At 33.7% G+C, this 22757-nt stretch overlaps 1 protein-coding gene across 1 annotated transcript; it reads left to right on the top strand.

Moving 5' to 3' along the window:
* The first annotated feature begins 319 nt into the window (after nt 1–319).
* LOC143571503 (putative magnesium transporter NIPA1) lies at nt 320–3367 on the top strand. Its single transcript, XM_077056914.1, has 8 exons — nt 320–510; nt 837–893; nt 991–1081; nt 1170–1330; nt 2148–2275; nt 2352–2489; nt 2928–3020; nt 3108–3367. The coding sequence occupies exons 1-8, from the start codon at nt 381–383 to the stop codon at nt 3288–3290; spliced, it is 981 nt and encodes a 326-aa protein (XP_076913029.1). The 5' UTR covers nt 320–380; the 3' UTR covers nt 3291–3367.
* The last annotated feature ends 19390 nt before the right edge of the window (nt 3368–22757 follow it).

Raw genomic sequence — 22757 nt, 5'->3', positions numbered from 1 at the left:
ATAACGGCAGGCACAATTCCGATCAACCTTTCTTTCTTTCTTTCTTTCTTCGTGTGCACGTAATCTCCGTACAATTTCTTACTCGTATTCGTGTCACTCCAATGCTTTACTTTAAAAAGGTTGAAACTTTTGAAAACCTGATCCCTATAACATGTGATCAATCATTTTCCATCTGAATCAATAAAGAAGGCATCGTGTCACTTAATCACATGCTACCCATTTCAACCGACACCCAAAAAGCTTATACTTTCTTGTTTTGAGTTCCATTTCGACTTGTTTAAAGTGGGTGTTGGTCGAAAACTGCATTGTTCGTGGGTTTTTTAAATTCCAGGTGAAAATCAACAAAATTGTTGATTTTGGGATCAGGGTTTGTGCTAAAGATGGGTGGAATGTCGTCTGATAATGTTCATGGGCTTGTGTTAGCTTTGTCTTCGAGTATATTCATTGGATCAAGTTTTATTATTAAGAAAAAGGGTCTCGTTAACGCGGGTGCTACCGGAATTAGAGCAGGTTTTTATCACTAACTCTGAATTTTGTTTTGCATGTTCTGTTTTAAGATATTTTGAAGAATAGGGTTTTATGTTTTAATTTGGAGGAAATCTTGTTAAGTTATGTTATGTTGCTCTATCAAGATCATGATGTTAAAAAAGAGTATATTAATCTGTTATATAATTTTGAAAAATGTAATAAAATAGGGATGTGTAATATATAACCGAATAAGTGCAATATCTTATATATTAGTAATTTTGAGAAAAGAATATCAACATATTTGTATTAATATATGGATTTGATTATACAAGCTTATATATATATATATATATATATATCTTTATTAGGTTTAGGAGGCTATTCATACTTGAAAGAACCCTGGTGGTGGGCTGGAATGATCAGCAGTAAGTTCTAATCACACCAAATATGTATATTATTATGTATTTCTTTCGTAATCGCGCATTTATAATAACCGTTTACATCATTATTATGAAATTGCAGTGATCATAGGTGAGGTGGCAAATTTTGCTGCATATGCATATGCACCAGCAATTCTCGTAACATCGTTAGGGGCTCTAAGTATGATAATCAGGTAGATTACTATTAGTATATGATTTTTGGGTACCTTTTTCTTGATTTAAAGGTAATATTTTTCTGTGCATGTATAAAATTTTGTGCAGTGCAGTTCTAGCTCATTATTTTTTAGATGAAAGATTGCATATTTTTGGTGTGATCGGGTGCGTGCTCTGTTTGGTGGGGTCGACTACAATTGTTTTGCACGCGCCACAAGAGACTCAGATTAAGTCAGTTAAAGAAATCTGGTCCTTTGCAACCGCACCGGGTACGTTATGCTATATAGTTTATAGAGTTAAGTTCAGTGTTTGTCCATGTGGCATGGCTGTTTTAACTACTTCAGTAGAAAGTCCAATTTTTTTGAGATATCATGGCTACGGTTTTTTACCTTGTTCGTCCTTGACAGTAACACTATTAGATTTGTTAAGTAGAAGAGCATTTCAATCATTTACACCTAAAGGACTATTTATGTAAATTTGGAAGTTCATTTTATAAATGTAACCATTTGAAAATAATTCCTATTAGCCTACCTTTTTTAGGTGTAATATAACTAAAATGCCTTTCTACTTGATAGAAAAAAATCAGGCATTTAAGTCATTATACAACTAACTCCTAAGGGATTGTTTATTAATATTTCATAGCTACTTTTTTCTAGAATAACCATCTAATTAAATTTAAGTCCTCCTGGTCCTCCTTTCTTAACTATCCTTAGGTATAAAGTGGCATAAGTGCCCTTCTACTTAACAAGAAAATCTATAGTGTTTAAACCGTTTTACACTTAAGGGACTATTTACGTAAATTTTAAAGTTAGTTTTAAAAAATAACCATTGAAAATTAAATCCTCTTGGCCCACCGTTTTTTATTCGTCCCTAGATGTAAAATAACTAAAATGTCCTTTTGCTTAACATAAGAATCTAGGGCATTTCAGTCATTTTACACTTAAATGAAAAATCTAACAAAGTTAAAATGGCCAAACCACAGTGATGAAAACCAAACTTAACTCTAATATATATTTTTCGATAAAACAGTTGGCAAAAAGTTATGGCTTTTGATATCTTGACACAGAATAGTAGGGTCTTAAACAGGATTTCTGGTCTATGCTTGCATTGTTTTCATTGTTGTCGGCGTACTTATTTACCGTTATGTGCCACTCCACGGTAGGACCCATCTGGTCATATATGTCGGGATTTGCTCTCTGATGGGCTCTCTCACGGTTCGTGTTATCTCGTGACCTGTTTCAGTTTCTTTTATGGTTAACGTTTTTCGTTCGTAAAGTAGTGGAAATGTAGGTTATGTGTGTGAAAGCAGTCAGGATCGCCATGAAACTATCGCTTTCAGGAAGTAATCAGTTCATATACTTCCAAACATGGTTTTTCACTGTGTTACTTTTTGGTTTCATTCTATTGCAACTCAATTATTTGAACAAGGTGAGTTAAGAAAGATATATTTACGTTGTCTTTTGGATTCAGAACCAACAATATGTTGAGAACTGCCAAAACCATGAGAACCGCTTAAGACATACATTTCGCTTCTCAACGAAAAAGTTAAAATTGTAAAACAAATGTGTATTTAGTGTATGTGCATATATGCATATAAATGTGTATATAGTGTAATAGTATATATGCATATCAATGTGTGTATACTAGTGTAATTGTGTCTGTGCATATAGCATTTAGATAGAAGACTATTAGTATTATTATTTAAAAAAATAAATCTTAAAAATATTGGCATTTTCATGTATTGCAGTCAATTTATATAATGTAAGTACAAGATTTAATGCGGTTCTCGCAGTTCTCAACATATTATTGGTTCTGAAGTGAAGTGAACACGCACATATATAATGGTGTGTTTCAATGTGTTTGCAGGCACTAGACACCTTCAATACCGCTGTGATATCACCTGTTTATTATGTCATGTTCACCAGTCTCACAATCTTGGCAAGTATGATCATGTTTAAGGTGATTTTCTATAACAGTAACACATAAAAAAAATTTAACATTTTTTTTGGTTTCTCGATCAAGAATTGATTTTTAAAATTCTTGCAGAACTGGGATCATCAAAATGCATCTCAGATTATATCCGAACTCAGCGGTTTTGTCACAATTTTCTCGGGGACGTTTCTGCTTCATAAAACTAAAGATATGGGAACTCGAGCATCAGAATCACCAAAACTTTCAAGTTCATCAACCAGCACCCGAAATGAGGGCCCCACAAGGCCGGAATTGTGAAATGTTACATGTATGTGGCGGTGATGGTGGTGGACCAAAGCTCCGGTGACCAGTAATGCCATTGGTTGTTGGTGGTTTTGTGGTATATTAGAAGGTTTTAACAATAGGTTTAGATGCTGGTGAGAATCATGGTTATTTTTATCTATGATTATATTGATTTTCTTTACTTTATGGGCTTATATTAGTGTGATAGAGTTGTTCTGGTTTGTCACTAGTTTTTAGTCCTAACTTTTGATATTCAAGTATATTATTATTGAACTGGCATTCATGTGTTTAGATTGTGAATTTTCAATGTAAATAACCCAAAATTATAAATTAACATTTCCTGATATTAATAACTTGAAATCAAAACATGCATGAACATTAAATTTTTAGTAAGACGAAAGTAACCATTAGCTTCACTATGTGAATCCACTGCTATGTATGATTTCTCTCGCCTGTTATGCTTTATGTCAATTCATGCAAGAAAGCATATAAGGATCATTCATGTATCAACTTTTCACTTGTGTAAGATGAACAAATGTACGTTCAGGTGACAAGGTTCAATACATACGTGGCAATGCAATATGGACTTGTCTATTTTATGCTTTCTTCATGCATCTGAGCGGAAATGTCAAAATAATGTGTAAAAGAGATGGTGTTTATTGAATGAGTAATTTGTATAAAGAGGGAGCCCTAAACTGAGCCCATGAGCTTATAGCAAACTACTAAACAAAACATGGGTCAAAACCCTAATATAACTAACACATCTCCTCAAGTTGGAGCATAGATTTTAATCATGATCTGAGTTTTCCAGAGAGGTTTGGTGAGAATATATGCAAGTTAAAAGTTTAGCTTAACATGAACTGGCTGAATGGATGGAGGACATGTTTGTGTGCCAACTACTCGATCTCTAATAAGGTGGCAGTCAACCTCATTGTGTTTCGTTCTCTCATGAAATACTTGATTCTTAGCTATATGAATAGTTGATTGACCATCACAGTATAATCGCATCAACTCGTTAGAAACAACCCCGAGTTCTACGAGAAGACGACGAATCCATGTCATCTCTGATGTAACATCTGCCATGGTTCTATACTCTGATTCAGCGCTCAATCTAGATATTGTGTGTTGTTTCTTACTTTTCCATGATACAATATTTTCTCCAACGAACACACAATACCTAGTGGTAGATCGTCGTGAAATCGAACAACATGCCCAATCTGCGTCTGAGAAACCCGATATCTGACCATCTCCTTTTTCTGTGAAAGCACCCACACGACAAATGACCCTGATCAGAATATAGGATGCCAAGATCCGATGTGGCCTTGAGATATCTTAAGACACGAAGAGTAGCATCCCAGTGACTGGTGTATGGTGTAGCCATGAATTGGCTTAGAACACTGACTGTAAAGAAAATATTCGGTCGGGTGACAATTAAATAATTAAGTTTACAAACCAATCATCTATATCGTTTAGGATCCTTCATCGGATCCCCTTCTTCCGGGAGGAGTTTCTTTGTAGGAAGCAAAGGGGTGTCAACTGACTTGCAACCCAATAAGACACATTCCGTCAACATATCAAGGACATACTTTCGTTGAGAGAGAAGTATTCCTTGTGGAGAACGAGACACCTCTATGCCAAGGAAGTACCTTAGTCGACCTAAGTCGCTAACCTGAAACTGAGACTGAAGAAACTGTTTGAGTTCAGCAATCCCGACCTCATCATCGCCTGTAATTATGATGCCATCCACATACACAACTAAAATGATCCTTTTCCCGTTCTGGTGTCTGAAAAAGACGGAGTGATCATATATACCACGAGTCATCCCAAATTGTCCCATAACAGTAGAAAATCGACCAAACCATGCCCTAGGAGACTGCTTAAGACCATATAGAGAACGACGTAGTATGCAAACCATTGAGGCCTCCTCCTCGACAGTGAACCCTGGTGGCTGCTCCATATATACCTCCTTCTCAAGAACACCATTAAGAAAGGCGTTCTTAACATCAAACTGGTGAAGCGAACAATGATTGATGGCAGCGAGAGCAATGCAAATACGCACAGAAGTCATTTTAGCAACCGGCGAGAAAGTTTCATCATAGTCAATGCCATATGCTTGAGAATACCCTTTTGCCACCAACCGGGCCTTTAAGCAGTGTAAGGAGCCATCCGAGTGTAGTGTAACTGTGAACACCCAATGACAACCAACAATGCGCTTCCTTTAGGAAGCGTTTCAAGATCCATGTATGATTGGATCTTAGAGCTCCAATTTCTCCTTCCATAGCATGTCGCCATCCTGGGTGAGCAAGAGCGCTCGTCACATTTCTGGGAATCGGGTAGGAATCAGGGTAGTGGTATAGACATGAGATTTAGAAGATAGGTGGGTGTAGGCAACATAATCTTGAATCGGGTAACGGGTGCAGTGTCGTGGTTCTTTGTGAAAAGAAATAGGTATATCGGGTAGTGATGCACCAGAAGGGTCATAAACAGGTGTATCGGGGGTAGTATCTGGTAAGGGTGTAGTATCGGGTAAGGATGTATCAGTTAGGGGTGTAGATTGCTCGGATGTAAGCGGAGGATCTGAGGACATTCCGGAGTTATGGCCTGGTTGTGAATCAAGTGTCTCTGTTATTTGACCTTTACCCCCCCCTATCATATGTGAAAAGTAATAGCGGAGGTTCTGTCGGTGGGTCAGAATCAGCAGAGACCAGAATTGTGGCTTCAGAGACCGGATCGGTAGATAGAACTGACACGGGAAATGTGGGGATCATATGTGACTCAGGTATATCAATCTCGGGAAACAAATCATAAACTAAAGTGGAGGACTCGAGAAAGTAAGAACATGACTCATGAAAGGTGACGTCAGAACTGGTAAAGTATCTTTGAAGAGAATGGCTGTAACACCGATACCCTTTCTGGATATGAGAATAACCAAGGAAGACACAACGAATGGCTCGAGGTGCAAGTTTACTAAGACCCGGATGATGATCATGCGCATACGCTACACACCTGAAAATTTTAGGCATGAGTGGAAAGGGAGTTCCTTTAGGGAACAAGATAGATAACAGGGTTTGACCAAGTACAGATGAGGGCATGCGATTTATGAGATAACAAGCTGTAAGAATAGCGTCACCCCAAAATCTATCAGGAACATGAGACTGAAACATGAGTGTGTGTGTGTGATATCCAATAAGTGGTGGTTTTGCGTTCAGCAACACCATTTTGCTGAGATGTGTACGGGAAAGAAGACTCATGAACAATTCCATGTGCTTTTAAGTATGTAGAAAATTTATTAGAGAAATACTCTGTTGCATTATCAGTGTGTAGGGTTTTAATGGATGTGTTGAATTGATTTTGGACATAAGAATGAAACTCACGAAAAATGGAATTAATTTCACTACGAGCTTTCAAAAGATAAACCCAAGTAGCGCGAGAATAATCATCAATGAAAGTGATGAAGTAATGAAAATCCAATGTGGATTTAACACGACAAGGGCCCCCGTACATCAGAATGTACAAGTTCAAATAAAAAACCAGTTCTTTTCGACACTTTTGGGGAATAAGAGCGTCGTTTGTGTTTACCAAGCTCACATGACTCACAATGAAAATCATTAGAAATAGAAAGATCCGGTCTCATTTGCCTCAAAACCGCTAAAAAGGATGGCCTAACCGAGAATGAGCCTCCCTGACAGCGGAATCACATAAGTTTGTTATAGGTTGTGATAGTGGAGACATACGGTAGAGAAATGAAATAAGTTATTTATCTTATTATTAATCACCTCCTGATTCAAAACTGGTACCAATTACCCAGTTTGTTCCTAGTTCACGAAAGACGCAGTGAGTTGGGTAAAAGGTTACATAAAAGTTGTTTTGCTTAGTAATCTGACTAACTAAACAAAGGCTAATAGGAAATTTAGGAACAAATAGGATAGATGACAAATTTAGGTTTTTCGAGTTACTTATGGATCCTAAACCATGAACGGGGCATGAAGATCCATCGGCAAGACGAACTGGTGAATGATTAACATTACGTAGGCTGGATAAAATACCTCGATTCCCAGTCGTGTGATGTGTGGCTCCATAATCGATTACCCACGATGAGTCGAGGCTAGAAAACTTACCCGGATGTGCTGAGTTGGTTTGAGGATGATTCAAATGGGAGTCAAGAAACTGTTTAATCAAATCATACTCCTCTTTAGTAAATGTATACGTGTGTTTTTCGTCTCCCATGGTAGTATACGATAGAAATCAGGAACGCAGACAAAATCTGGTAATGAACAGTAACTTTTCGGCAATGAATAGCGACTTCCGGCGATGAATAGCGATTTTCGGAAGGTGAACTGTGATTTCCGGCAGGGGGAACAGTGCTTCTGGGCTGGTGAATAATGATTTCCGCGCGTGAACAGTGATTCCGGGTTGGTGAACAGCGATTTCCGGTGGTGAACAGTAATTTTCGACATGTGAACAGTAATTCCGCTATGAACAGTGACTCCTGTAGATGAATCGTACTTCTGGTTTGTTGCTTGCAAATAGATTTGAACTGAAATAGGAAGTGCTTGCTGGACAGGTTTGAAACAAATTTGGAAACGAGTGCCGGGCCAGGAAAACAAGTTTAAAAATAGGAGCTGGATTCAACTTTATACCGAGAGCCTTAGCTTTGAGCCCATGGGCTTTTAGCAAACTACTAAACAAAACATGGGCCAAAACCCTAATATAACTAGCAGGCTTGCTATGTAAAGTATGAATCAATTGAATTATTTCTAGCGACAGTGGTGATCCAAACATAGTACGCGTCTTGAGAATAACAAGAGCAATCGTTGTCTATGTTTAATAAGTAATGAATTAACTTACTAGTGTTAATTAGAGTGGTGTAATGCAATGTTTGTAACTTATCAGAAATGAGAGTATGACGTCTACACCCAGTTTAGAGCTTGTTTTTGGGTTGTTTCCATTCTCGTCTCTCTTTAATATATTCACAACTGTATTATACGAGTGGTTGGTTCCAATGGTCAATCTTGAGATCACAAATGTAGAATCCATATTGATGTATATACTGAACCATTGAAGGACATGAGAGTGTTGTGTGGCATTCGTAACTTATTCGAAGCTGAGAGCAAAAATAATGCCACACTCTAGTTGTGTGAACGTCTAGCTTATTGTTCATGTGTTGAAAACTACGTAACCTTCACATTACGGTATTCAATTAAAAACTACAAGACATTGACATGTCTTTGGTATTCATCACTTAAAAACTACAAGACATTGACATGTCTTTTCCATTAACTGCAACATGTGAAGAGAGTTGATACGCTGCTGTAACACGTTCTCAGTATATGCCGGGTTATGATTGTCTAGAAGATATCCTCACCATAATAATTTAACAAACTGCTGTAAATTTTATAATGCAACATAGGTAGTTTTTGCTTGTAATACATGTTTGCCTGATAAGAGAGGCGTTGAAGGAGAAGACTGTAAACATTTTTCCACTAAAACATGCAATACATTCAACTATTCAAGCCCTTATACTACTAAGGTCACATTATTTCTTTAAATTGGTAACTGAATCTTAACAAATATCAACTGCATAGTAGACATGTATTTTAGAAAAGATAAAGTAGATTCACGTATAATATATAAAGAACGTAATTCACATAGAACACAAACATGCATTTTATGGGATTAAAGTCCGATGTGCTAGATGGAAATACCGTTAGTGAAGAGATAACTCCTAAATAAACACGTCCATTGTATCGATAATTAAACTATTGGAGTTTGTTTGATCGCTTTTGTACATTTATTGTTAGGTTGCTTGGATCGATAAAAAGCTCGAAACGAGTCAAGCTTTTTCAAGCTTGAGTTAAGCCGAGCCGAGCCCGAGCCTCAATTAAATCTCATTTAATTATCGAGATCGGGCTCGAGCCTTGTATGGGAAACTCGTTTAGGCTCGTCAAGCCTTAACGAGCCTTATATATTTTTAAGCTTTACCTCTTTTTAAACTACATTACCTAGATCGAGCTGAGCTTTGGCTCGTTTAAGATACTACATGTCTACATGAGCTCAAGCCAAGCTTAGGCTCGTTTAAGGTTTTTCTCCAAATATATAAAGTGTTGGAAAATTATAAGTTGGTGTATGAAAATTAATATATTAAATTATTAATATTTAACTCTTCATATGTTGAAACTATTGAGTAGAGTTTCTTTATGACAATTAATGAGTTTTATTAGAGTATTAAGTCTCTAATTAAGTGAGTCTCCTCACTCACCTATAACTCTTGTATATTTAGTAGACCTGGTGTCTCATTTGAAAAAAAGGGGAAAAAGAAGTATACAATATATATATATATATATATATATATATATATATATATATATAAGAGGTATTTGGAGCATGGAGAACACTTGACGATCCATTTATTGGGAAACCATAGAGAGGATATTTTCCACTTGATTACATCAACATATTATTCTTCCCGTTCTTTGCTTTTCAAGAACACCAACATACCTAGTGCAACCCGGGTGCGAGTGCCATCTCCGGCAGTACACACACTGTTCCGGTTATTGTACCCTGGAAGACAGCTCTTTAGTGGAGACCCAAAATCTGTTTTAAGGGAAGCGTATTGAATATGTGCCTCAACCACGCTCAATATATATTATTTTTTCATATTTTGTTGCAGTTAATAGAGTTAGCCACATCAAGGAAAAACTAAGACGAATGTGAAGATACTCAATGAGTGGAAGACTCGAGTCAAGAAGTTTCTGTTGAAGTTCTCACCAAAGAGTCAAAGACATTGGCATAAATCTTTATATTAATATAAATTGTACTTTATTATATTTCTTTTTTGGTTTTATACACGGTATTGTACTACGATATTTCTCTAGTATAACGAGTGTATCGTGAGATTGTTGCTACAAGCTTAAAACCTTATTTATAAGGATTTTGGGTTCACGAAATGGCTTTAAATAAAAATATTTTAGAGATTATAATCATATAAATATATAATTTTTTGGGAAATTACGTGCGTAGTACAACTTGTTGTGCTTGGATTTTTATAGAACATGATGCAATCTTAAATCCTATACCGTGTTACAAAATGTAATGTTTTATTCAACCGTTTGGTCCTAGAGATGATTTTTGTAATTGTTTGTATTATAACTATAGTGTTAGAAACGGTCTTGGAATACCATTGGGATTTTATTGGCTTTGTTTTAACGATTTTTTGCAATCGTTTATGTCCAACAATTGTGTTAGAAATAGTTTTTAGTAAACAATTCGTTTCTTGTAAACATTAATAATCTAACGTGCGCGTTAGATTGGGTTTATCGGTTTGTGTAAATAATTCATTTCTTAACATGTGTGTTAGAAATGATTATTTTTATATAATAATATGGTTAATAAGTTTCTATAAACACCTCGTTTCCACATCTTTAAATATTTTACATGCGTGTAAGATACGATTTGTTATATATAAAAATATATGTGGTTAAAACGTTTTATGTAAACGTCAATTTCTAACGGGCTGTGTTAGAAAATAATGTGGGAGACGTCAATGTGTAATTTTGTGAAATAATGGATAAAAGCTTTCATGGGTGTGTGTTTGTATTCCTCCCATTAAGTTACCTATAATTCAAGCACATTGGCGGATCTAGACTCGAAATCGAGCCGGAGCACTCAAAATATTTTTCCCCATATTTAATACAATGTTAACGAAACAAATATAAAGAACACGACAACAAATAAATTTAAACTAACCGGGTTAACGAACAAACAGTGGCGGATCTAGGTTGGGCTGTAAATATCTACTCTTCGGTTTTTTATAGCTTGAAACCGAGCCATTACATCTTCTTCATTTACTTTATCAAACGTTTCTCTTTAGACCGCACAAACTAAAGCATTGTTCAAATACTCATTACCCATTCGATTGCACAAATCCGTCTTGATAAGCTTCATTTTAGAGAAACATCTTTCAACGGTTGCAGTTGCAACCAGTAAAACCAATGCTAGCTTCAATATCCGATAAACCAAAGGAAAAGTTGTGTGTTTTCCGGTTTCCACCATTACACGAGCAAGTTCACCCATTCCACCAAGTTTTGAAAATTTATCATCTCCCTTTAAAGTGTAATAAAAGCTCGTAAGATCACCCGGAATACACCCTCTTTCTTCGTTCATTCGGATACACTCTGAGAAAGCCACTATCTTAGATATGTCAAACTTGGAAAACGAACAAAAAGGATTTAAACCCGACACATTTTCTAACAAAGTAGTTGAGACCTCACTAAATCTATTTCCAAGTTCTTGAATTTGAATATCCAAGACCGTATTAAAAACTTCAACCTCAAAATGATGTCGATTAGTAATGACATACTTCCGGTTTCTTTGATTACCATAACTTTCCTCCATATCTAACATCTTAATCTTGTTTTTTTTCACAAAAAGATGTAACTTTTGCCAACATTTTGTCAAATCCGGTTTGTCTTAGATTATTCAATGCTCGATTTGTCCCGCTTATCAACTTAGACGCTTCCAACAAATCTTGACTCTTTTTTTTGAAGATGTTTTGATAAAGCATTTGTGAGTTCTAAAATTTCGTCCAACAAGTGTATATAAAGCACAAATTCAAGGGTCTTAAAATATGATAGAATACCTTTCGCATTGTATTTTTGTTGCACACTATCTCCATCTAATTTAATAAATTGAAAAACCTCAACAACTTCCGGGAATAATTTTAACAAACTTGTGATTGTTCTATGATGAGAACCCCATCGTGTGTCTCCGGCTCGTGCAAGGGAAACCTCTTGATTTAATCTTTTTCCTGTTTTAATCTCACCAAGAAGAATTTCATTTTTCACCCTCTCACTTTTTAACTCCAACATCATATCTTTTCTTTTGCAAGAAGCACCAACCGTATTAACAACCATGCCAAGAGATTCATAAAATTCTTTAACACCGGTGGGCGTATGATTTTTTTTTTGTTGTTATGAAAGGTGGGTTAATGGGTTGGTTGGGTTGGGTTAATGGGTTTTTTTGTTTGGGCTTTATCTTTTGATTGGGTTTAAAACATATATTAGTTGGGCTTAAAACCTTAGTCAGAACGTTATTTTTTTCCAGCTGTAACGATACACGAAAATCGACCAAATTTTTTTTTACACTACCCGTAAAAATTTGAGCCGTAGCGGAGGCTACAGCTCGGCATAAGGTATGTCCGCCCTTGTTCAAGCATTAACTCGGTGTTAATAGAGCGACTTTTGGGATATACATTAGAAAAACCTACAATTTAAAGGTTTTATCTCAACGTTTAATGTTTCATGTATGAAAATATTTCCTATAACGTGCATATTGGATTGTTTATGTTCTAACATGTTTGTTAGAAATTGTTCTTTTTATAAACCATACTGATCGGAAATGTTTTACGTAAACATTCAATTTCTAGCGTGTGCGTTAGAAACATTTAGAAATGGTTTATTTTATTAACTCTATCTTTGGAAAATGTTATATGTAAAAGTTCGGTTTATAATGTGCCCATTATAACATGTTTTTTTAAACATGTGTGCTAGAAACTGTTTTAGTATATGGATTTTAAATCTTAACCATACAAAACTGTTTGATGTGTCAGGTTTTGATATTTGATTTTATAAACCCTTGTTAATATTAATAATATAATATATTGCAAAACTAAGGAAATGATTTAGAATGATTTTAAACAAAGTTTTGCTTATTTTAAATTTTAGAAAATGTTTCCTTACTCTTGCTAAAAGTAGTGTATGTTAAATTAAGATAACGTTCTCAAGGATACTTTATGGTGGAAAACAACTTCGTGTTGTGTGAACAAGATAGATTGTTCAAGCTTTGCTACTTAAGTGTAGTAATTGTAACAACTTGATGTTATTTTGAACATATTTGTTCAAGAGTATGGTTTCAAAATTAAATTGAAATGAGGATATGAGGATATGAGGATATGGATTTCTATTTGAGGGAGTACCTTAATACATAAAATGATATCATTGAGATGATTTCTATTGGATGATGAAAGTGTTGTAGTTAATAACAATATTTTATGTCTAAATGTCGTATGTGTATCCATTGATTGAATTTTTAAAAGGTGTTTTACACTTTATTTTGTAGTTTCGGTTGTATTATTATTTTGTGTTCAATATCTTTGGATAACACATGCAGTTTTACAACCAAATACAACAATATTTATCGTGACGAACAAATTTTTTTCTTTATATAGATTTTTTTAACGAAAAAATTACATTAGAAAAAAAGTGATAATTTTTAATTGATAGTTCAAAAATAATTTTGCATAAGAAACAACTTGTGAGTTTTGCGTTGACTAGAGTCTAAGATGACACATCAAATGCAAATCCACATCATGAAACGGTCAAGAAATAACGTGGCGAGTGTATTAAGATGAAATACACAAGAATGTGATATTTACCTCCTTGGAAATCAGTAGATGTGAAATTAATATATGTTAATGACATATTCAACTCCTTGGATATTCATTAAATGTGGATTGTAAATGAGATATTTATGTAATTTAATATTCATCTTTGAAAGTTCACCGAGTGTGAATTATAAGAGATCTATTATGTTATTATTATTGTAATTGAATTTAAGTGAATCTTATGAGATTTATTATAACATGCTTACAATAGCGATGAATATATAGATGCTTCTGCTCCCATTCATTTTGTCTGAACTATGTGAAAGTTTGTCTTTCATTTTGAGAGAATATTTCAATAAATAGTTTCAGGAGACAACATTGAAATTTATAGATCACTTTATGCAAGTGTGAATTCCAAGAGTTTGAGTGTCAATCAAGTTGACTTGATCTCAACATAATAGTGATTGTAGATGAGTAGCATACGTCTTGTTGGTAATAAATGCATTCATTGAAATTATTTGGATTAAGACTTATGTTAAAAGTCCATATAAGCCTTGAATATCAAAGGCAAAAGAGTTATATTCCTTAAATGAATGAAAAAGTTATGTATGTTCTTTATACAATAAATTTTGAGACTTTCTTGAATATTAAGGTTTGGGATTGTGATAAGTATCATATTTTTGTCTAAAACTAAGAGATGAATGTTTCAAAGTGATTGTGATGGTTGTGAAGAATCAAAATGATGCATCTTCTGTTCATATGCTAAAGTATTGTAGTCTAAAGCATGCTAGACTAGTACTTGTTAATTATGGTGCTTTGCAAAGACTAATTAGCGCGAAACATTCAAAACACACACAACATAAGAATTAATTTGTGTTTAGACAAATTTAAAGAGGGTTTTCATTCAACCTAAGGAAATGATATAACTTGTGAGGATCGTAGGAAGACCTCAACTTTCTAGGCATGTCCTAGACGGTGATTTGTGATCCTTCTAGATTTGTGATGATTTAATAACAACCTTGTGAAAAGTTTAGCTTAAAAGCTAGCAAGTGGTGAAAGCTTACACCAGGGCATGTGTTGCTATATGAGTAAGAATCGACGAACTCACTGATACAAGACGTGGTATTGTTCAAATCATGAGTGTCAATTATGGTCATAAGTAAAGTTAAGCAAACTATGTCGAAATGCAAGAAATGTTATGGGGGGAGCCATTTAAGAAACAACCCTTTTGGGGTATATAGAAATGGTAATTGAGATGAATTCTCATACTTGTGTAGAAAGGAAACACCTTTCTTTACCCCATCCAGAAGTTGGATGATCTTATCCAATAACATTTTAATGTGGAGGTGTCTTGCATTTGAACTTGAAAGTTTAGAAATGGGGATTGTTGTAATCCAAACTAACATTGCAAGCACACGACTAAGTGGAGGACTGAATGATCGTAATGCATAATGGAGATGTGTTTGCTTTAATGATAAGTGTATCTTACAAAGACAAATATTATAACCAGATTCATGTGGCCACTGAGGTTATAGTCTTAGAAAGTTGACAATAGGCAAAAATCAACTTATAAGTTAAGAACACGTCACGAAAACTGATCTAAAATACGCAAGTTATCTGTAGTGAGTAGACAAAGTCAAAGATAATGTTATGGATCCAACAACCTAAGGGTTTAGTTGAGATTGAGTTGTGGAATGAGACTAAAGCCCATAAAAATGGTATATAAAGGAAAACCTAACTTAGTTGACTGGAGATCCCAAGATCTAAGTTCAATATGACAACCTAAATATATATTTAAGGGTGGTCACTGTGGGGGCATAGCTTATGTATAAGTTGACACATAAGCTAATATATATCCTCCTAAATCATAAAGGGAGTCTAATTACTTCCTAGTCCATTCCTATACCGACAGTGACAAGTTGTGAGGCTAAGCATAAATATATGGTTAATGATTTATGGATAATCACCTATGTGAAAGAGAAGTGGGGTCGTTTCAAATGAAATTGTGTGGGGGGGGGGGAGGTGCAATTCCTAGAGCTTTCACGGAACCAGGCCAGTGTTCCAAGATCATAATGGACACGACAATGAGGGGATGTGCCCGGCTAGGGAGAGTATTGTGTGAAGTGTATTGTCGTCTACGCAAAAAGGGGTTTGTTCAAGGACATCGCGTCTACTAACCGCTAGGAGACTAAGTATACTTCACAAAGGAGGGTTCAAAGCTAATACCTACCTATTCTGCAATACTCAACTGTTGAGGATGCGTTGGGAATGCAGTGTGTTTTAATCAATCTCCATTCATATGGGGGATTGTTGAAAAATTATAACTTGGTGAATGGAAATTAATATATTAAATTAATAATATTAAACTCTTCATATATTGAAACTATTGAGTAAAGTTTCTTTATGACAACTGATGAGTTTTATTAGAGTATTAAGTCTCTAATTAAGTGAGTCTCCTCACTCACCTACAACTCTTGTATATTTAGTAGACTTGGTTTCTCATTTGAAAAAAAACGGAAAAAAGAAGTATACAAATATATATATATATATATATATATATATATATATATAAAGGGTTCAAATAAAAAGAAAGAGTTTCCTAAAAATGGTAAGAACCAATAGATTTTTGACAAAGCATGAAGAACACTTGACGATTCATTTGTTGGGAACTCATATAAAGGATATTTTCTACTCGATTACATCAATATATTATTCTTCCCATTCTTTTTTTTTCAAGAACACTAATATACCTAGTGAAATCTCAGGTGCGAGTGCCATCTCCGGCAGTACACACACTGTTCCGGTTGTTGTACCATGGGTGACATCTCTTTAGTAGAGACCCGAAATCTGTTTTAAGGGAAGCGTATTGAATATGTGCCTCAACCACGCTCAATATATATTGTTTGTTTCATATTTTGTTGCAGTTAATGGAGTTAGTCACATCAAGGAAAAACAAAAACGAATGTGAAGATACTCAACGAGTGGAAGACTCGAGTTAAGAAGTTTCTGTTGAAGTTCTCACCAAAGACATCGACATAAATCTTTATATTAATATAAATTGTACTTTATTATATTTCCTTTTTGGTTTTGTACACGGTATTGTATGTAACACCCCGTAACCGCAGCGGAAACGTACACGGGATGCAACAGACACATCTGATATCAACAGCATTGCTTATAAAGAAAATACCACTACATTAATTTATATCATATTACATTGTTGCTAGTTTCGTTACTGTCTAGATGTTACACACAAGTTTTACCGATAAGACGTTAATATATTCATTACAAAACATAGATCAGCAAGCTTCCAACAAGTAGCACAGATCATTAAGCACATATCAATCATTCCAACTTGGGCATACCTAGAAAACATGTAAAGAAAACGGGTCAACTACGAATAGTTGGTGAGTTTCACTAATTTAAATAAACACTGACAAATCATTTTAATAATCATTTATTAACAATGTAATTATGAGGGGAACTATGTTTCCCCAGAACATTTATAACCTCTGGGAACTAAGTTACCCCAGAACAATAATAACCTCCGGGAACTATGTTACCCCAGAACAATAATAACCTCCGGGAACTATGTTACTCCAGAACAATAATAACCTCTGGGAACTATGTTACCCCAGAACAATAATAACCTCTGGGAACTAAGTTATCCCAGAACAATAATAACCTCTGGGAACTATGTTACCCCAGAACAATCCCACACGATAAACAATTTATATATTCTGTGCATCAAACCATATATATATATAAATATACAAGTGTTTCCATACGATCAGTATGTACTTAAATACTTTAATAAAGACATGCTTTCCGCCCCGGGAAAATATTTAAAACAGTTCAGTAAAAGGGGCTCGTGAAAACTCACCTTTCTGTGAGTCGGGACGTGATACAATGAACTGCTATAAGCCTGGATCTGTAATATAATATCTAGTCGTTACTATATAATTCCCATAAATTAAATACGTGTCAATCGGTACATCTGGGGACATTGTTAACCCATTACTGTACTCGATCCGGGGACATTGTTAACCCCGTGACACTTCTAAGGACCCAGATTTGACATTACTTAGAGTCTGACGGTCAAAATTATCATTTTTATGTTTTCCTTGATTTGCGTGCCTAGCACGGTTATCCGTTTTTAGTTTCAAAAATGAGTTTGTTCACAACCGACCCAAAAATGGTGTTTGACTGTTATTTTAGTTAAAGTGATGAAATTAGAGCTCGGTTTGGTCACCCCGTTTGGCCGCGGGGCCCGTTTCCGTCATTTAGGTGTCGGAAACAGTAAAATCGGGTAAAATTACCCAAATCATCCGAATTATTTTCGGATGATTTACTTTTATTTAATTTACTTAGTATTATGAAAAAGGTCCATTTTTAGGTTTTTATATACCAGTCAGCTCGCTTATGCGAGTTTTGCCGGTTTACACGTTTTAAGCTTTAAAAATTTGTTTTTATGTTCTTTTTAGCACAAATAATTACTCGTTTAGTCTCGGGTCTTGAAATTTTGCACAAAACTTATTTTGATAGTAAGAAATTTTATAAAAATTTTACAGATTTATTTTTTTATATTTACATTTATTTATCTATTTTTAATCATCATTAAAACACTAAATATGTCAAAAATACTAAAAGACTTTAGAAAAAATCCCAAATTTTTCCGGCATGATCCCTGCCATCCTCATAACTCCCTGGAATTTTTCCAGAACCCAAAACTCATTTTTCAAGCCATTTTCACAAAAACCGAGCTAGAAAGCCCTAGAACTCGTTTTACCGAAAAGCCCCTTTAGACTTTTCCAACTGAGCTCAAATTTTGTGTGTGAATTTTATATGTTATAAAAAGCTTATCCTAAATTTTCCAGAATTTTTCATCAAGTGTAGCTATTTTTCACTATTTTTGGCCAAAACCGAGCATTAAATTCACCAAATATTCATCTTTTATCCAAAAATTACCAAAAATTCACAGATCTCATATTTTCATGTGTAGATCATCTCTGTGAAATTTCATGACCCGACTCTAAGCACACTACAATCTGTCCAAAATCATAGATCCACACGAAAACCGAACTATATTGTGTTTTCTAGCGTTAGATCGCAAAGATCTTGGTTTCTAGCCTTTGCTAGCCACTAGATACAACACTTACAAGCACAATAACACTATACCAAGCAAGTTACACCAACAATCAAACCATTTCTTTCATAGTGTCGGTTTTGATATAAAAACAAAGGTTTTAACCGTAAAAATCCGTTCTTGACTCTTTTTACTCATTTCTTGGACCAAGATCCCTTGTATAACTTGTATACATCTCTTGATCATTCAAGAGTCGGTTTCATCTCGGGTTTTCACCCGTCTTTCACATAGAAACTCATTTTACAAGATTTCAACCGTAAAATTTCATTCTAAACTCTTTTAACTCATCACTTGGATCAAGATCCTTTGTATAATTTGTATACATCACTAGATCATGCGAGAATCGGTTTCAACCCGGGTTTTCACCCATTTTTACATTTGAAACCTCCTTTTCTCAAGATCATGAAGTTAGAAACAAGATTCAAGCATCAAAACATGTGTTATACCTTGTAAATCTTGGTTGGAGATCAAGAAATTGGATGAAGATGGATGAGAGTTGAGAGAATTTGGAGTTGGATGTTTAGAAAAAAAAAAAGAAAATGAAATGTGTAGTGTGTGTGTATAGGGCCGGTTCTAATGGTGATGTGGGGGGGCCCACATCTCAAACCATGGCCACACATTTGGATTACACAATCCGGATAATGTTGTGGATAGTCTGGTTCAGTTCGTTTCTCGTTTAAACTCGTAATTCGGCTTAAAACGAGCCTAAAATGGTCGTTTTTCGGGTTAAAATAAAATTTACATAAAACCGACTTAAAAACTTTAAAAAAACTTAAACCATGACATTTATTGACTTAAAACATCATATTGTCGGTCATTGTGCATCTTTTTCGGTTTGATCGATCGTCTCTTGCTTGGTTTGATGTTAAAGGTTTCGTTTATCGTACCGACGTACTAATAAATCGAAATCCTTTCTCTGTGCTATAATTCACTTATCCCGAAGCATTAATACTTCGTAAACATCACTAAACATTATATACTTCGTCTATAATGTAATTCCCGATTCGTTCGGGTTTCAATAATCGTTCATTGGTTAATTGTAATTCCAATACGATTCACTATATAATCGAGTATGATTCGTACTATGAATCATATATACTCGTATAAACGTACTATAACTCATATAATCAATATTAAATGACACGTAAATAGTATATACCGGCTAGGGTATACCTGGATTTGCCGGAATCGTTACATTGTACTACGGTATTTCTCTAGTATAACGAGAGTATCGTTATACCTATTTTATTTTGTTATTTTTAAATATTGTGACTCATGTCCTACATAAAGATAATTAAAAATGTATATAAATTAATTAATAAATAATAAACTAACTGAGCCTGAGCTTGAAGAAACAACTCGTGATCCGAGCTCGGGCTCGGCTTGTTTACACCCCTATTTTTTATGGAACTTAGACCTCTAGACGTGTTGTTCCACACTTAGATCACTTCCCGATTACACCCTTAACACTTCAAACACATTTAGAAACAAGTGATCGTTTAAAGTGATATGTCACAAGAAATCAAAATTCAAACTTATTATTTTGCGTTCTCGTCGAATCCTACTATACTATTAAAACAAATGAGATTGCCTCCACATGGCCCTTTTCTATTGGTCAATTCCCTTTGTTTCCAAATATATCTAACACTTCTCTAATTTTTTTTACAATTAAATAAATAAAAAAGAAATTCAGTTACTAATAATTAAAATAATTAATGTAAGCATTTAACTTTAAGTTTCAAAACCTGGTTTCCAATATTCAATTGTTTCAACTTCAATACCTGGTTTCCTTCATATTCAATTCCTTTGAATCTAATCAACCAAATCCCTCTTTCAATCAGCCATTATTTTATATCAATCCGATGATGATTTCATTAGATCCTTCATAAAAAATCGACATCGGAGTTTGGCTAAATAAGCGTGATCGACGATAACGTAAGGCTCCAATATTTTATGACAACAATTGGTTTGATTAAATTTGGCAATTGATTTCAGTAGATCCATGACGATGTACATTTGCTCAGCATGTGGAAGTATACTGTTAATCATATCTTCACATCCCATGGCTGTTTCCCGTCAATCGAAGTTTTTTCGGGTTAATATGTTTAATGTTTAATTCTTAATGTTAATTGATATTCTTAATTGATATGTTTCCTATGTTTAATGTTTAATGTTTAATGTTTAATTGATTCCAAATTTCAATTTATAGCATCCGTTATTTTTTTTTTATTTGTATTTTAGATTATTAACCTAGGTTAGTATTTTATATTCTTAGGTTAGTATGTTTAATGTTTAATTGTTAATGTTAATTGATATTGTTAATTGATATATTCCTATGTTTAATGTTTAATTGATTCCAAATTTCAATTACAGTATATGTTGAATTTTTTTTATTTGTATTTTAGATTATTAACCTAGGTTAGTATTTTACATTCTTAGGTTAGTATGTTTAATGTTTAATTGTTAATGTTAATTGATATTATTAATTGATATGTTTCCTATGTTTAATGTGTAATTGATTCCAAATTTCAATTACAGTACTTGTTAAAAAAAATTATTTGTATTTTAGATTAGTAACTTAGGTTAGTATTTTACATTCTTAGGTTAGTATGTTTATATTCAATTTAATGTTTAATGTGTAATGTATAATGTATGTTTAATCTTTAATTTAATGTATAATGTTTAATTGAAATTGAAATTTAATGTATAGGATCCTAAACACTTATTACAATTTATATTTTGAAGTGATCATTATTTGGCTTATTTTTATATGTATTGTGATTGATTTATATTGATTCGTATCATTACTAGAACCTAACAACTTTTTACAAATTTAAAGTTAAATTCAAAGTCAACTTAATGTGTCTAATTTAATTGATATGAGTTATTATTATTCAGTTATACAAAAATCTTAATTAAATTCTCTAAATTTACTATATCTATTATTCGGTTATACAAAAATCCATAATTACATTTTTTAAATTTACTATATTTATTACTACAAATTTAAGTTTTTATCAATTATCAATTACATTCTTTAAATCCCTAATTGTATTCCCTAAATTTACTATATTTAGATCTTTCCTTCTTATGGAACAATTCAAACTTTCTAACAACATTTGTTTATCTATATGTACTATAATCCGAATACACAAATTCTCACACTTCTCACTTCCTTACTCAAAATTCATATTTGTGTCATTTTCAAGGTTTTTAATTTTCTTCACACGGATATAATTTTTTTATTTATAATTTTATTTGTTTTCTTCAAAGTATAAATATTAATTATTGAATCTTTAATCCTTGCTTGAATTTTATTTTTTCTGAAACAGCAACACGGAAGCATCAACCATTACCATGTTCAACAATTTGGATGTTACTAACAACAACTGTGTACTGAAGGTTTGTGTACTGAGACTATGGCGTTTGAAGGACAATAATAAACCCAGAGAGGGTTACTTTCCAATATCAATAACGCATTCAATTTTATTATTTGACTAATTTCTAATTAATCTAAAACTTCAAAAATGACATATATATATACACACATATTTAAACTCATTTCAAAATTTGAATTTAACCAATCTTGATATTGAAATGTATTAGTTAGATACCATAATGATTATGAATTTATTTTTAAATTCACACATAAAATAGCAACAGTTTAACCTTTTAATTTCCATAACTTATGAATTTTATTATTCTTTTCATTATTATGAAATTAACAATTTTTCTATTTTTACACTATTTTACAAATAAAAAAAACTATTATTTACTATATAAGATAGTTGTCATGAATAATATCTTTACATGTTTATGATGTTCAAACACCATGATTTTAAGTGTTTGACATTCCCTACACACCGATATATATGGTTTTCTTATTGAAATGATAACATACATGGAAACTAATTTGAACAAACTCTTAAGAACATAATCTAGTAAGGGCTTATTT

Source organism: Bidens hawaiensis, unplaced genomic scaffold (assembly GCF_021521415.1).
Source record: "Bidens hawaiensis isolate Kalapana, Puna unplaced genomic scaffold, B.hawaiensis_p1.1 tig00001336_1, whole genome shotgun sequence".
Lineage (NCBI taxonomy): Eukaryota > Viridiplantae > Streptophyta > Magnoliopsida > Asterales > Asteraceae > Bidens > Bidens hawaiensis.
Note: the sequence above shows the minus strand (reverse complement) of the source record. Positions and strands in the feature narration are given on the sequence as shown.

Coding starts and splice junctions, on each gene's coding strand:
- LOC143571503 (XM_077056914.1), top strand. CDS start 381: ATGGGTGGAATGTCGTCTGATAATGTTCATGGGCTTGTGTTAGCTTTG. Junction 1,082..1,169: donor GCTCTAAGTATGATAATCAG/GTAGATTACTAT, acceptor AATTTTGTGCAG/TGCAGTTCTAGCTCATTATT. Junction 2,276..2,351: donor CTCTGATGGGCTCTCTCACG/GTTCGTGTTATC, acceptor GTGGAAATGTAG/GTTATGTGTGTGAAAGCAGT.